General features: G+C 55.8%; 2 protein-coding genes across 2 annotated transcripts; both read right to left on the bottom strand.

The window, feature by feature from the left end:
- Nucleotides 1-1609: 1609 nt before the first annotated feature.
- Nucleotides 1610-3822, bottom strand: SCP_0311870 (hypothetical protein; the record flags this gene model as incomplete). Its single annotated transcript, XM_027756570.1, has 3 exons — nucleotides 1610-2321; nucleotides 2421-3515; nucleotides 3572-3822. 3 exons carry the CDS (start codon nucleotides 3820-3822, stop codon nucleotides 1610-1612), a joined length of 2058 nt encoding a protein of 685 aa, XP_027612371.1.
- Nucleotides 3823-9449: 5627 nt separating this feature from the next.
- Nucleotides 9450-11906, bottom strand: SCP_0311880 (hypothetical protein; the record flags this gene model as incomplete). The annotated part of the gene is made up of 3 exons (XM_027756571.1): nucleotides 9450-10140; nucleotides 10245-11564; nucleotides 11626-11906. 3 exons carry the CDS (start codon nucleotides 11904-11906, stop codon nucleotides 9450-9452), a joined length of 2292 nt encoding a protein of 763 aa, XP_027612372.1.
- Nucleotides 11907-12379: the final 473 nt, after the last annotated feature.

The following is a 12379-nucleotide window of genomic DNA, read 5'->3' on the forward strand; positions in this document are numbered from 1 at the left end:
GGACACTTCCTCTTTTCGGCAACCCCTTACCAGTGCATATTTACCTACGTTAGATACTTGTTAGAGACTGTTCCTTGGCGCACTTGATCGCCTGTTTGCAGTATAAATACACAGATTTTCATCATCATCACTCACAAATTACATCGCAGCCCGGCCGGATGACAGATCGCCAGGGGGACTCGCGTCTCGCTCACCACATTGATTCGGAGCGCAATGCGGAGGTGCATCTCGCCGTCCGCCGGTGGTTCCCAACGCCTCAAAGTTCGCGGGATGACCTCCAAAATATTCTGCATTTTCACGCCGCGTGAACGGCCCAAGTATTGTGCACAAACTCCCGCTCCCCGGGCACAATCGCCCATTATAGGCCAGGACGGCGGGATAGGCGCTACTCGGCCGGCCACTGTCAAAGTTAGTCGAGAATCCCGCTCCCGCTTCCAGTCTAAAACAAAGAGGGTTCCGGAGTTTCCTCTTCTCGAGGAATCATCCAGATGGGGCAAGACTTCGCCCTATTCATCTCCGCTGATTCGGAGGCACTGCTGTCAGCGACAGGGACTCTGTCAGTTCTGTCAAGCACATAAGGTTTGCACTGTCAGGCTATCGGGAGTCGTGCGCGAGCGGGTGGTGGAAAGATCTCTTCGACGGCACAGTCAGTACTAGTCAGTGGCGGCCCTGCGGCACCACGCCGCCACGGTTAGACGGTCACGTGCATTTGTCACACCGCGTTCCCTACCGCCCGCGCCACAGTGACTCATCGCACCCCCAACCAGCCAGAAAAGAAACTGCACTGGAGAAAAAATAGTGTCCATGGATAGTCGCACACACAGCACTCGTTGACGGAGACCAGTCCAACGCTCGACCGCTCCAAGTCGTTGCACGCCCACATTCAACTTCAAGTTGAAGTTCCCTGCAAAGCCCAAGCTCAGTCTTCCTGCAGTTTGAAACCAACGGTAGCAGAGTTGGACCACCAGGTAGCATGATGTTCACCCCCACCCCCCACATCGAATAGCTCTTTTCCCATGAAAACACAACATCGGCGACCGTTTTGGAAATTGCACAGCCTCGGGCCAAGCAAGGGGGCGCCACACTGATCGCGGAACGAAGATAACTATCTATCATTATGTCTACAAGTATGTACGTGTGTATATGTATGTACGAGTGTACTTATATGCAACAATGCGACCGACGAGAGAACACAGCGAGTGGTATGGTACGTGTAGGGTATGTGATATGCCAAGGTACGATACAACAAAGCAGCCGACGCGGAACTCCAAAGACAAGAACGAATGCGAGAGTAATACTACCAAGTGAGTACCAGGGGATCGCAATCTAGCAGACATATGTAGATGACAGAATGCGAACAGACAGACATACCAAGTGAGTATCAGGGGATCGCAATCTAGCAGACATAGACGACAGAGTAGGAACAGACAGACAGACAGCGGGAGCCGGTGCGACGATAGATAGGTAATATGGATGAGGAACCCTGTCCTAGGGGTAGATTTGTAGCCGGACAAGAGCGCGACAATGATTCAGCGATAAAACGAGAAAACGGTGAAAACAGAAGATAGATAGGAGAAACAACAACACCGGATTCCGCACCGCACAACGGTCATGGATATAATCTGATATCCTTACGTACAAACTGAAGCGCGTCAGACGTCGCATTCGCCGGTACACACATATGATCCAGCTCGACGGCGCCTGTCCTATACATTGGTGGCGCACCGCGCTGGCCCTCGTCCAGGTCCTCGTAGTCGTCCGCGCGGGGCTCATCGACGGTGCCCACATCATATTGATGTGCATACCGGCTGAAGGGGGCTACCTGAGAGTGCGATTGCGATGGGTGGCCGTGCTCTTGTAGGGCCTGGACGGCGTATCCACCTTGGTGGTCGGCGCCGTGCGCAGCATACACGACCTGGCGGGTGGCAGCATCGGCATCCGGCGGGATGTCGTACGCCAATTGAGGTTCCCCAACCACATGAGGGAACGTATATTCCGGCGGGAAAGACAAGGTGACGTCGCCAACGGAGTACCGCTCACGATGATTGGGCTCTTCGGGACAATCCAGCGCGTGTGCGAGTGAGCTGCTGTGGCGCTGCAGTAGAGCAACGCCCGTACCAGGTAGAGAAGGCTCGGGCTGGTGCAGCGGGCCGCCTTCAACGACGGTCGATGCGTGAGAGTGTGACTGTTCTCCGGACATGAGGCAGGTCACTAGTACTTGACTCGGCCGTCGCGAAGAAGGCACTGAGTTAGGGTGGACATTGTAAATGCGGGTCGGGTCAACGGTAAGCTCAGCGACGCGCCGCAGGAAGTGTGATTCACTAAAAATAGCGGAGTCATTAGACTATCATGGAAGACGAGGAAGAAAATATTATACAGCCAAAGGGTGGTGAATGCAGAAAAAAACACGAGACACTCACGTACTAGCCCTCCGCCCATTCTCGTTCATAGCGGCATTCTCCCAGCCACACCGGTTCCCCGAGCTGCTCTCCGAATAGAAAGCAGAAGATAAGCTCGACTCGCTCCCGCCTACACTTGCCATGCTGCCAAAGCGCAGACCCGGCCCACTCGGAAGAGCGCTAAACTCATACGGGTACGGAGGCGGGAGTCGTACACCGTGCTCATACACGTCGTACTCGTCTTCCTTGCGAGACCCATCCTTGCCCGACTCCAGCGCGTACGGCACAATAGGTGACTGCGCAGACTGCGGGGCCAACGCGGGTGTTGGCGGCCGCTCTCCGGCGTAGGGCGCGCCAAAACAGTAGTCGGGTGCAGGTAAGGGACCGGGAGGAGGGGCACCGACATCGCGCACCGACAGCACATATGGAGGCTCGGCCGCACGGCCGCTGTCGAACGAGTAGTGCCGTGCAAACAGCGCACCGAAGTCGCCGTATAGGTTCGTATTGCACTGTTTCACTATCTTTGCGTACGGATTGCTGGAGAGCCGCTCTATGTGTGTAAGCGTATGCGCTGAGCGCCGGTGGGACGGTAGGAATCCGCCTGCCTCGGCACATGAGAAGCTGGGCATGTCGCCGTGGTCGCGTTCCGATGTAGATGGAGAGTAGTGTGGGTGTAGGGCGTACGCGGCGTTGGTCGAGGAGGAGGGAGACGCGCTGTAACTGCTAACAAGGACACTGCTACGAAAGTTGGGGAGTGACGTCCGGCGGGGCGCATCGTTGTGTGACATGGGTACGGGCATTGAGTGCGTCGGGAGTCGCGCGAGAGGTTGCACCGAAGTGGGTATGCGAGACGGACCGGGGATCTGGTCGGACAGTGAGTCCACGGGGGAGGACGTAGAAGTAGTCATGGAGGGCTGAGGCTCAGAGGACTCGGTTAAATACGCTGGTGAAGTTGGATTCAACTGCTCGGGTGTGTCTAAGCCACAATGTGGACGGAATGATTGGCCGTCGGGAGTCTCAGGATGGAAATGTTCGTCGACCTCTTGAGGGCTGGGCAGGGACGCAGAGCCCTTTGACTGCATCATCCGTTGGTCTAGCTTTTTTGCCTTCGCTCGCCTACACGCATACAATGAGCTCACCGCAGTCCCATGGGGTTCAGCTGCCTAACCCACCTATTCTGAAACCAAATCCTCACAGTTTGCTGCTCCATGTTCAACTCCTTCGCCAGCGTTGTGATCAGCGTCTTGTCCGGCGTCGGGCTCTCGAGATACACCGCCTCTAGCCGCCGTTTTTCCCTCCGACTTGTGCGTCGACGGCTCTTCTGCTGATCAGGCTGGTAGGCGCAGAACGTGGCCATCACCTTCGCCTTAGGCCGTGAGGAGGGGCGTGTCGCCGACCGCGGGTGGGGGGTCGGGGTGTACATTGACGCAGTGCTTGCTGGTGAGCGCGCTTGGTTTTATTAGCTGAAGGCCTCAAATCGGACGAGACCTGGCGATGGACTCGTATTAATCAATAATTTCAACGAGCGCCTGAGTCCCGGAGCGGTGTACGGCAAGAGGAGGCCAGGATCGGCCTATCTACACACGCCGATAGGAATAATGAGGGCCGGCGGTGCGTATAAGTCCGGTGGAAGGTCAACAGGCCTCGCGTAACAACAGTATCTGTGAAATTGAGTGAGAATGAGCGTGGATGGTGTTCACGATCAACGCAGATTGGAAGGAGATAACCGGTTCAATGCGAAATCTTCTCCGGGGCAGATCGCTGCGCAAAGACTCCACAAGGCTGGTCAAATACGTACAGGTAGACAATCGATGGGATGCGCCAGATACCGTACGCCCTGGTATACATAACCGGGAAGCACAACAGCACAGTGCACTTCAGTGCGGGGTGCCAGTACGGCCGTCTACGGGGGGGAAATGTGGAGGACGGCAGCTCACCTTCTCCAAAACCAAAAGGAATTGATGGACACTACGACAGAGTAAGAAGAAAGGCTCATGAAATGGCTGAGCAGCCTCAATCGAGCCGAGAATTCGCCTCTACGGAGTAGGCTCGCAGCAAAAGTGTCCAGGAATGGCAACTTGAGCAGAATCTCCCTGCAGACCTGTTAATCTGGCGGAAATGCAAGACTACGGTTTCTGCACGAACGTAATGAGTCAGACTCGAGGGATCGACACAGTGTATACGAGATAAACGCAGTCGATGCCATACTGCATCGGCGCTAATCGCCGCCCAGGCGCGTGTAGCGACGTACGTACGCAATGACGGGGGAATAGGTGGTAGAGTGAAACGGATGTCACGATGAACGTGCGAATTAAGGTGAACGGGATGATGGCGCACTCCGCACAGGCAGGATCGGTGCGTGTCTTTCGGCGTAAAACTTCTGGGCAGCGCCTATTTTCGTGGCCAAGATCGGATGAACGCTCACCGTTGCGTGCACACGCTTCGCAAGGCCGCGGTGCTTGTATATTGGAGAGACGCTGGACGACGGAGTTCGTGATATTCAACTGCGCCGAGAGCGTGTCAGATACCCGTGATGTGCTCGACAACTTGACAGACAGAGTGAGTCGTTATTCCGAAGAGAACGTCCGTTTTGTTATATTCAGTGAGACGAGTCGATGACACCGCGCCGGCTGCCTTCAGCACGGTCTGCCTGTTGACGCTCTACACAACGCGGAACGCGGATCACATCCGCGCAGATCCCGCGCGTATTCATTCACAGCGTCGAAAACGCATGGACGGCATTTGGCTATGACAGGACCTACAATCTGCACTGAAAACTCACCGTGGGCTAATCCAAGTGTTGTCCAGTCGAGTTCCACAGAAGATGTTGCTGAATATGCAGATTGGATGGATTAGAATGCAGAGAACGCGTGCGACCCGCAGGAATATCAAGTGCTGCGGCAATGAGGAGTCTCGAACGAGGATTTGAAGGATGTGCGACGGCGAATACGCGTGATGGGCAGGTCGATCCGCTCCTTCCGCTGGTGAGGGTGTTGTCGGGGAGGAAGAAATTGTATGTACTAGTACTGTCTAAAGTGATGCTGGAGAAAGACGCCGGACCAACAGGATCCGAGCGGGCTGTGGTCAGGTACGGGATGATCGGGAGCAGAAGACGGTGCTAACCGCTGGTGAGGCACAGTCAGTATAATTGGAGGAAGGCAATTTTTCAGACGCGAGACGAAACTGGGAGCGAAGCAAGTAGAAGGAGAAAGCAAGGAAGAGCAATAGGATCTGAGTTTTGATGTCGAGGAAAAGGCGGGTGGAGTTGGGGGGAGAAAGCGAGGCTTTAGCGGGAGACGAATCTGCAGCGGGAGACGAATCTGCTGCGGCAGACCCGGAGTCGCTCGCGCAAGCCTGAACTTGGTGGCAGAAAGATGAATCGAGATTCGACGAAATCAACTCCCGCGGCCCATCTCAGTCTCTCAAATCCATCCCCGCTTGCCCCCACCTTCTCCACTGCTCACCGGCTCCCGGCGGCAACTCTGCGTCCCGTCCTCGACGCGCCGTCCGACGTGCGTGCACAACGCGGCCGGTGTCTGGTGGGTGCGGTGTCTCCCTCGCTGCGGTCCACTCCTGCTTTATCCACCGAGCGCTAGGGAAGAGCTCGCTGATGTCCCGAATCACAAGGCCAGCAATCACGCGCCGCCAGACCTCGAGCTCGTCGTACACCCTCTCCCTCCCAACCCCTTCGCCCGTAAGCTCTCGTCCTGCAGACAGCTTCTGCAATCCAAGAATCAGCTATCTCCTCGTCATCGATGCCCTGCGAGCACTCACATGGTCGTCCCGGCCTCGAGCTGTAAGTGCTAAGCCCAGCAGCGACGCTTGACGTCACCGTGAGGTACTTCACCCTGCGTTCTCGAGCCAAAGACGACCCACCCCTCGATACCCGGAACCGTCAATATTGTCTGTCGCCCTCGCCCGTCCTTCCATCGGACGACACGCGCCTCCCGACTCCAAGCTTGCGCAGACTTGTTCCAGTCATCCCCTCCCGACCTGCCTCTCTCGGTTAATCTCCCCCCCGGCTGCGGCGTACCCCGTCGAAATCGCAGGATGAGCTCAGCAGGGCTCAGCTTGGATGTCTATCGTGACCAGACACGAGGTACGTCGCGGTGCTCCGCCTTGACGCATTGATGTCACCGCCGCACCCTCGCCGCACCACACGCGTTATTCGTCAACCATCACTCTGTACGTACCACTGCAGCCGCTGCGGTAATAGCCTTTTGCCTTCGTGACGGTTGCCTTGACTTCGCGTCGTGGTGGCGGCAGTTTGCGATAAACCACCCAGTCATCCCATCCGCCTGCGGGGCCCTCTGGGAAGACCGGCTGCACAGCGGCCTCTCCAACACGCCCCCCCCGGCCTGGCGCGCATCATTCTGATCTTGCGGTTCGCAGCTAGTGCGCACTTTGTTCGCTGCTGGAGCTAAATCTCCACCCTGCACGATAGCGTAAAATCATGTGCGCGGGTTTCTGACGGACGCGCGACTGATTTCAGGGTTCCATCGGAACGACAAGCACGATGCTCCATGACACGCATGACAACACGTCCTGCCTTCATATTTCAAGCACTTTATACCCACTGCACGGTCAGCAGGGCGCGACTAATAGAGCGTGGCTATATGCACATACAGCACGAACACGCTCGCGTGCGATTCAGCCCTTCGCAGCTGGTGTTGCAGTTGAATGCGCATCACATGCGGACACTTGGTGCGGGAGAGATTTGTGCCCGGTGGCCAGCGTGAGTGCGATGGCCTTGACGTCGAGAGCGTCCCGTGTGGAGAAGGGATGGGGGACTAGTGGGATGATGGTCGCACAGAGAAGGAACATTAAACGCATCCAATTATGGTTATACTTAAGTTTGACTCGCTGGCCATGGGCAAACGCTTGGTTATAGTGGCTTGAAATTGCAACAAGGTTTCTCGAGTAAGTACTCAGGCAGAGAGAGAGAAGGGGAAGAAAAGACGAAGGCGGTTTAGATGGGCAGCCTTATATACATACGGACGTTAAATCAAATTCGTGAAGGTATGTGACGGAGGGATGACGTCTGCGATGGACGAGAAGGGGAATACAGTGGGCGGGTGTGATGTAAAGGGAAGGCGATCTCCTCGATATGGTAAGTGGGGAGCCCAGTTACTCGGCCCGCCCTGTCTGACATCGACGCTGAGCGCTGATGTACGGATATAGATATGCTGAATTGGCCTTGACGCGTTAAATAGAGTATAAATATTTGCCAATTTGACCCGGTTATATTCCGTCAGCCAATAATGTACACGGCACATGCCTTGGTCTCTGCTGCACTGCGCGCAGTTGCGTTCTTCAGTCTCCCGTGCCCCGACATTCTCTACCCCCTCTTATTAATATTCGTCCACATCCTGCCTTGCCTGCGTCGCATGCTTATCATGGCCGTCGCCATCTATCTCTTATACCATTCGTGCTCAGCGCCGAGCGCCCGGTCACCAGTTATGGTGACTGTATCGATCGCGATGTTTCCAATTTTTCCTTCCTCCCAATCTTCTCATGTTTAGATTATGTTTATAGTACAAATATATTTTCTGAATTGCTGCTGACAAGAGTTTGTGAAAGGACATATGCGAACAAGACATGAAAGGTATGGTGCATTAGGGTCGGATTGGTCCGAGTCATGTTGGAGTCAATCGGTCCAAACTCGAGGGAGGGAGACCTAATCTCCTATACATCTTCAAATCGCAGCCCTCCATTCAACACCAGACCGAACATGTCTGATTATTTCGTGGATTAACAAGGATACCACCGCCTTGTCCGGTGAATCAAGATGCTCACGACGGTACTCCACACACTCAAGCCTTACTATCTCGGTGCGCCAGAGAGCATTGCAGGCCGGCAGTGGGGACACGCAAAAACATATCACAACATTGCCACTCTACTCAGCGGTGGAATTCAGGCTACTGACGATGCCCAGGGTTTGAAGGTTATTGCCGTAACGGGAAAATCTTTTCGGAAGGCACATTGGTGGTGATCAGCGAACAGGACGAAGGTGACAGTAATTCGAATACTCCTGTCAGTATGCGCAGAATTATCAACCGCCACAGGAGTTGGCGGGAGCGTTGCAAATAAATTGGGTCCATCCCAGCGGAAAGCGTCCAACCAGCCTTGAAAGTTCCAAATGCGTTTCGGCAGCCAACCTTCCTTAAATTTGATCCCCTCATCGCTTTATGACGATTTGGAGCTCGGCATCACATTGAAAGGGCAAACGAGTGATATAATTGCAGCACTCCAGGGGATACCGCCTCAAAGTGATCCCTCTTTCTGGAAGTGTCTCTCTTACAACTCTTCTCGATATGAGAATTACGCACCAGCAGTGCCGGCGCGAAAGTGTCACGGGCGTGACGACACGGTGTGATTATTTCACGTGATCGTGCGTTCTCGCGGCTCCTCTAGTGGAAAAAAATAGGATGGGTGTGATAGTGAAGTTGTAATGAAATCGGTTGATTCAGAGCCTGTGCCATATCTACGTCAAAAGTACTGTTGAGATATTGACTATTGGCGTGAGCATACTGAGTGACTACGCGAATAACGACATGCATTAACCTAGATAATGTTATAACCTAAGGTCAGACAGATAGAGCATACATATGCATATCCAGATTTCTACCGAGTCCTACTCACCCACCGCGCTTAACCAAGGAGTGCTCAAACGCACTCATTCTGTCTGCAGAGATCAACTATGGAGCGGAGCGAAAACACACTTCATCTAGTTGAGTTCATACGATCGCCCAGAGCTCAACTGGAAAAAAATCCATCCTGAGGCAGGAGGCATAAGCTAGGAGGAGGATCCACCGCTATGAGAGAAAAACCACATGGTGGTCACGTCCGCTGTGTTCTGCCCAACTGAGCACCTCCATTCCAGCCACCCATGTGGAAGACGCGCGGGGGGGCATCGTTATAATAAGGAGGCATTCACGCGGTACTCTTGCGGTCCAAGCCCGCTACCTCGCTCGGGGCACCACACAACCATTCAAGCCTGACTAGATGCGTCCAACACAGGAAAGACACTCAGAGAAGAGTGTTCACATCTCACGGGTACTGCAGCGTGTGCGCATTTGCGGTCCCCACCGACTGCAGCGCCTCGAGCGTGGGATCCGCAGGCACGCACATCCGTTGCAGCTCGATGGCGCCCGTCCGCGATGACGGCGGCTGCCCGCCATACGCGACCCCCTCGCGCGACGTGGACACGGTGCCATGTCGGACACCTACTCTACCCATCTCGGAGATGAATGGATATAGGCTCACGGGCTCAAATCCTAAGTCCTGTGTATCGACCGGAAGTGCCTCGACACTCATGTAGGGGTGGTGCGACGACGAAGGAGGAATGGGACCTTCAGTACTGAGCGGGAGGTCAAACGGATCAGACGAAGGATAGAACTGTGCGCCGTTTGCTGGTTTGTACTCGTCCAACATGCGTATGACAGTGTCAAGGTCCGTGTTTGGATAATATTCCCCTCTAGAGTTACGGCGATTGCTGTTATTAGATGTAGATGGCCGCAGAGCGTACGCAAGCGAGCTGCTCTGGCGGCGGCTGATGGGCCTGGGAGCACTTCCTCCGTCACCAGGGAGGGTAGAGGATGAATATGAGCCGGTAGATGAAGGCGGGATGTGTGGCAAGTGTGCATAGCTGGGGCGTCGAGAAGACGCCTGGCTGGAGGGGTTCGAGTTAGGATTATTGACGTCGAGGTCGGAGAAGCGCTGGACGAAATGAGTAGACGCCCTGAGTAATGGTAGTCAGTCAACGGAGAAAATATCCAGAGTGAACGAACCAGGTAAGCAAAAAAAATGAACGACGGAGGACCGCAGATCAGAACGAGTACTCACACACTGCCTCTCCTCCCATCCCCTTCCCGACTCACGCCGCTTGCAGAGGCGCCGAAGCTCCCCATACTTCCCCTCCTACTGCTAGATCCTTCCTCCACGCCAGCCGCGTCCCCACTCGCACTCCCGCTCCACGGTCTGCCTCCGCCACTACCATCAGAAAATAGCAGATCCGCAGACTCGTCGCTATCTCCGACGCTCGCGAGGCTCCCAAACCGCGGACCTGGCCGCGCGGACGGTCGAAAGCTGGGAGGGCGGTACGCGAACGGGTTGGCGTTCGGGTACGTGTCCGACGTGCCGTACCCCTCGTCCCAAAACCTCTTGGAGTCGATCGGCTGGCCCGCAGCGCCCGAGGCGTACGGCACCTGCGCCTGGTGGACCTGATGCAGCTGCGGGTGGGATGTCGACCGCGCCATCGCTGGAGCCTGTGGTGCAGGCTCACAAGGCAGAGGCGCACCGAACGAGAAATCCGGTGCGGGCAGTGGCCCGGGGAGTAGCGGGCCGACGTCACGCGCGGGGGCGTACATGCGCAATGCGAGCCCGCGAGCACCAAGCGCCTCTGGGCGTGCCTCTGGGCCTGCAAGCGAGTGGTGACGCTGGAGCGGCGGGTGCATCTCCGCATTACGCTGCGCGATAACGTGCGCATAGGGGTGCGATGAGAGGCGGTGCGCGTGCTGTAGCGTGTGCGGATCTGCAGTGAGCCGGCGTGCGTTGGAGGCGTCGGGAAGGCGCTGTGGTCGGGGGTTGTGATTTGCGTAGATGGCAGTGGGCTGGACAAATGGTAATGGATTAGGATGGGTCGAAGAAGGGTAGGGTGGAATCGCGAAGAGGGATGCTTGGGCGGAGTGAGGGTGGGGTGGCTGATGGTACTTGGGCGCATTGTGTATGTGGTACGTGGGAAGCGATGGGCGGCGCAGTGACAGTAGGTGCGCGTCAGGGACTGTAAGGAAACTCCCGGTGCTGCTGCTGCTGCCAGTGCTAAATGTGCGCATTGGTGCGTTCGGGAATGGCGGAATTGGATAGATGGGGAGGGGTGCGACGGGAGCGGGTTCAATTCGGGTATTTGGGTATACGTCCGATGCCGGGAGGTTAGATGTAGAGGTTGAAGCAATGGACGCAGACTGCGGTTGAGATGCTGGAGGGGCACACCCGACTTCAGGAAGAGGCAAGGTAGACTGAGGCACCGGGCTGGGCGACATTGATGGACGTTGGCCAGCCGGAGGCTCAGGCTCAAGCTCGTGCTCCGAGCCAGACTGCGCATCCTCCTGATCTCCTTCCTTCTCCGCCTGGAGCTTCTTCGCGATGTTCTTCATCTTCGCGCGCCTGCAGGTACCAGGTCGGGTCAGCTAGCGTCAGACGCCAGAATAACAATGCTAAAGTGCACCGGTTCTGGAACCACACCTGCACACTGCGGGGCGTCATTCCAAGTTCGACGGCGAGCTTCTTGCGGAGGACAGCGTTCGGCTTTGTGTCGCGCTTGTAGACGTCCTCCAGCACACGAAGCTGCTGGCGCGACGTACGTTTGCGGTGCTTGCGCTCATTTGGCGTGTACGGGCAGAACGTGCGCATGTCTACGTGCGCCGCGTCCATGCCCGGGGGTATTAATGATGGAACACAGGTAGTAGAGGGCTCGGCCTGAGAGACGTGGTATAGCTGGGGCAACATGGGTATTTACGCTGGAAGGAAGAGATAAAAGCCTGTTTGTCCGGAAGCTGCAGCGTCGGCGAAGGCACCTAGTGGGCGCGGACGCTGACGCTACCGGGCGGACAGAATGTCTACGAGAAAACGCGTGAGTCGTAATTCAATGCTACAATTGCATACAGAAAGCATAGAAACAGCGCACTAGCACAAAATAGGGACAGTAGACAACGTCATCTCTGACGATGAGCCATGGCCATAACGTGCACGATCTACGAAACGGACGGAGAGCAGTATATCAAGTACCGATCCACACGTATACCCGTGATACTGAGATACAAAAGACACTCCCCACGATCGCGAGGGGGAAGCCTGCTGTGCAGGCCGCTTAAAGGACCACCGGATAATCCCTATGTCAGGTGCCCTCCGTAGCCAAAGCTCGTTCACAGACCAGGATGGAGCTAAAGGTCCAGGACGACGGCGCAGGTACGTACGGACCA

The sequence above is a fragment of the Sparassis crispa genome (genome assembly GCF_003851025.1).
Source record: "Sparassis crispa DNA, contig_000002F, whole genome shotgun sequence".
NCBI lineage: Eukaryota > Fungi > Basidiomycota > Agaricomycetes > Polyporales > Sparassidaceae > Sparassis > Sparassis crispa.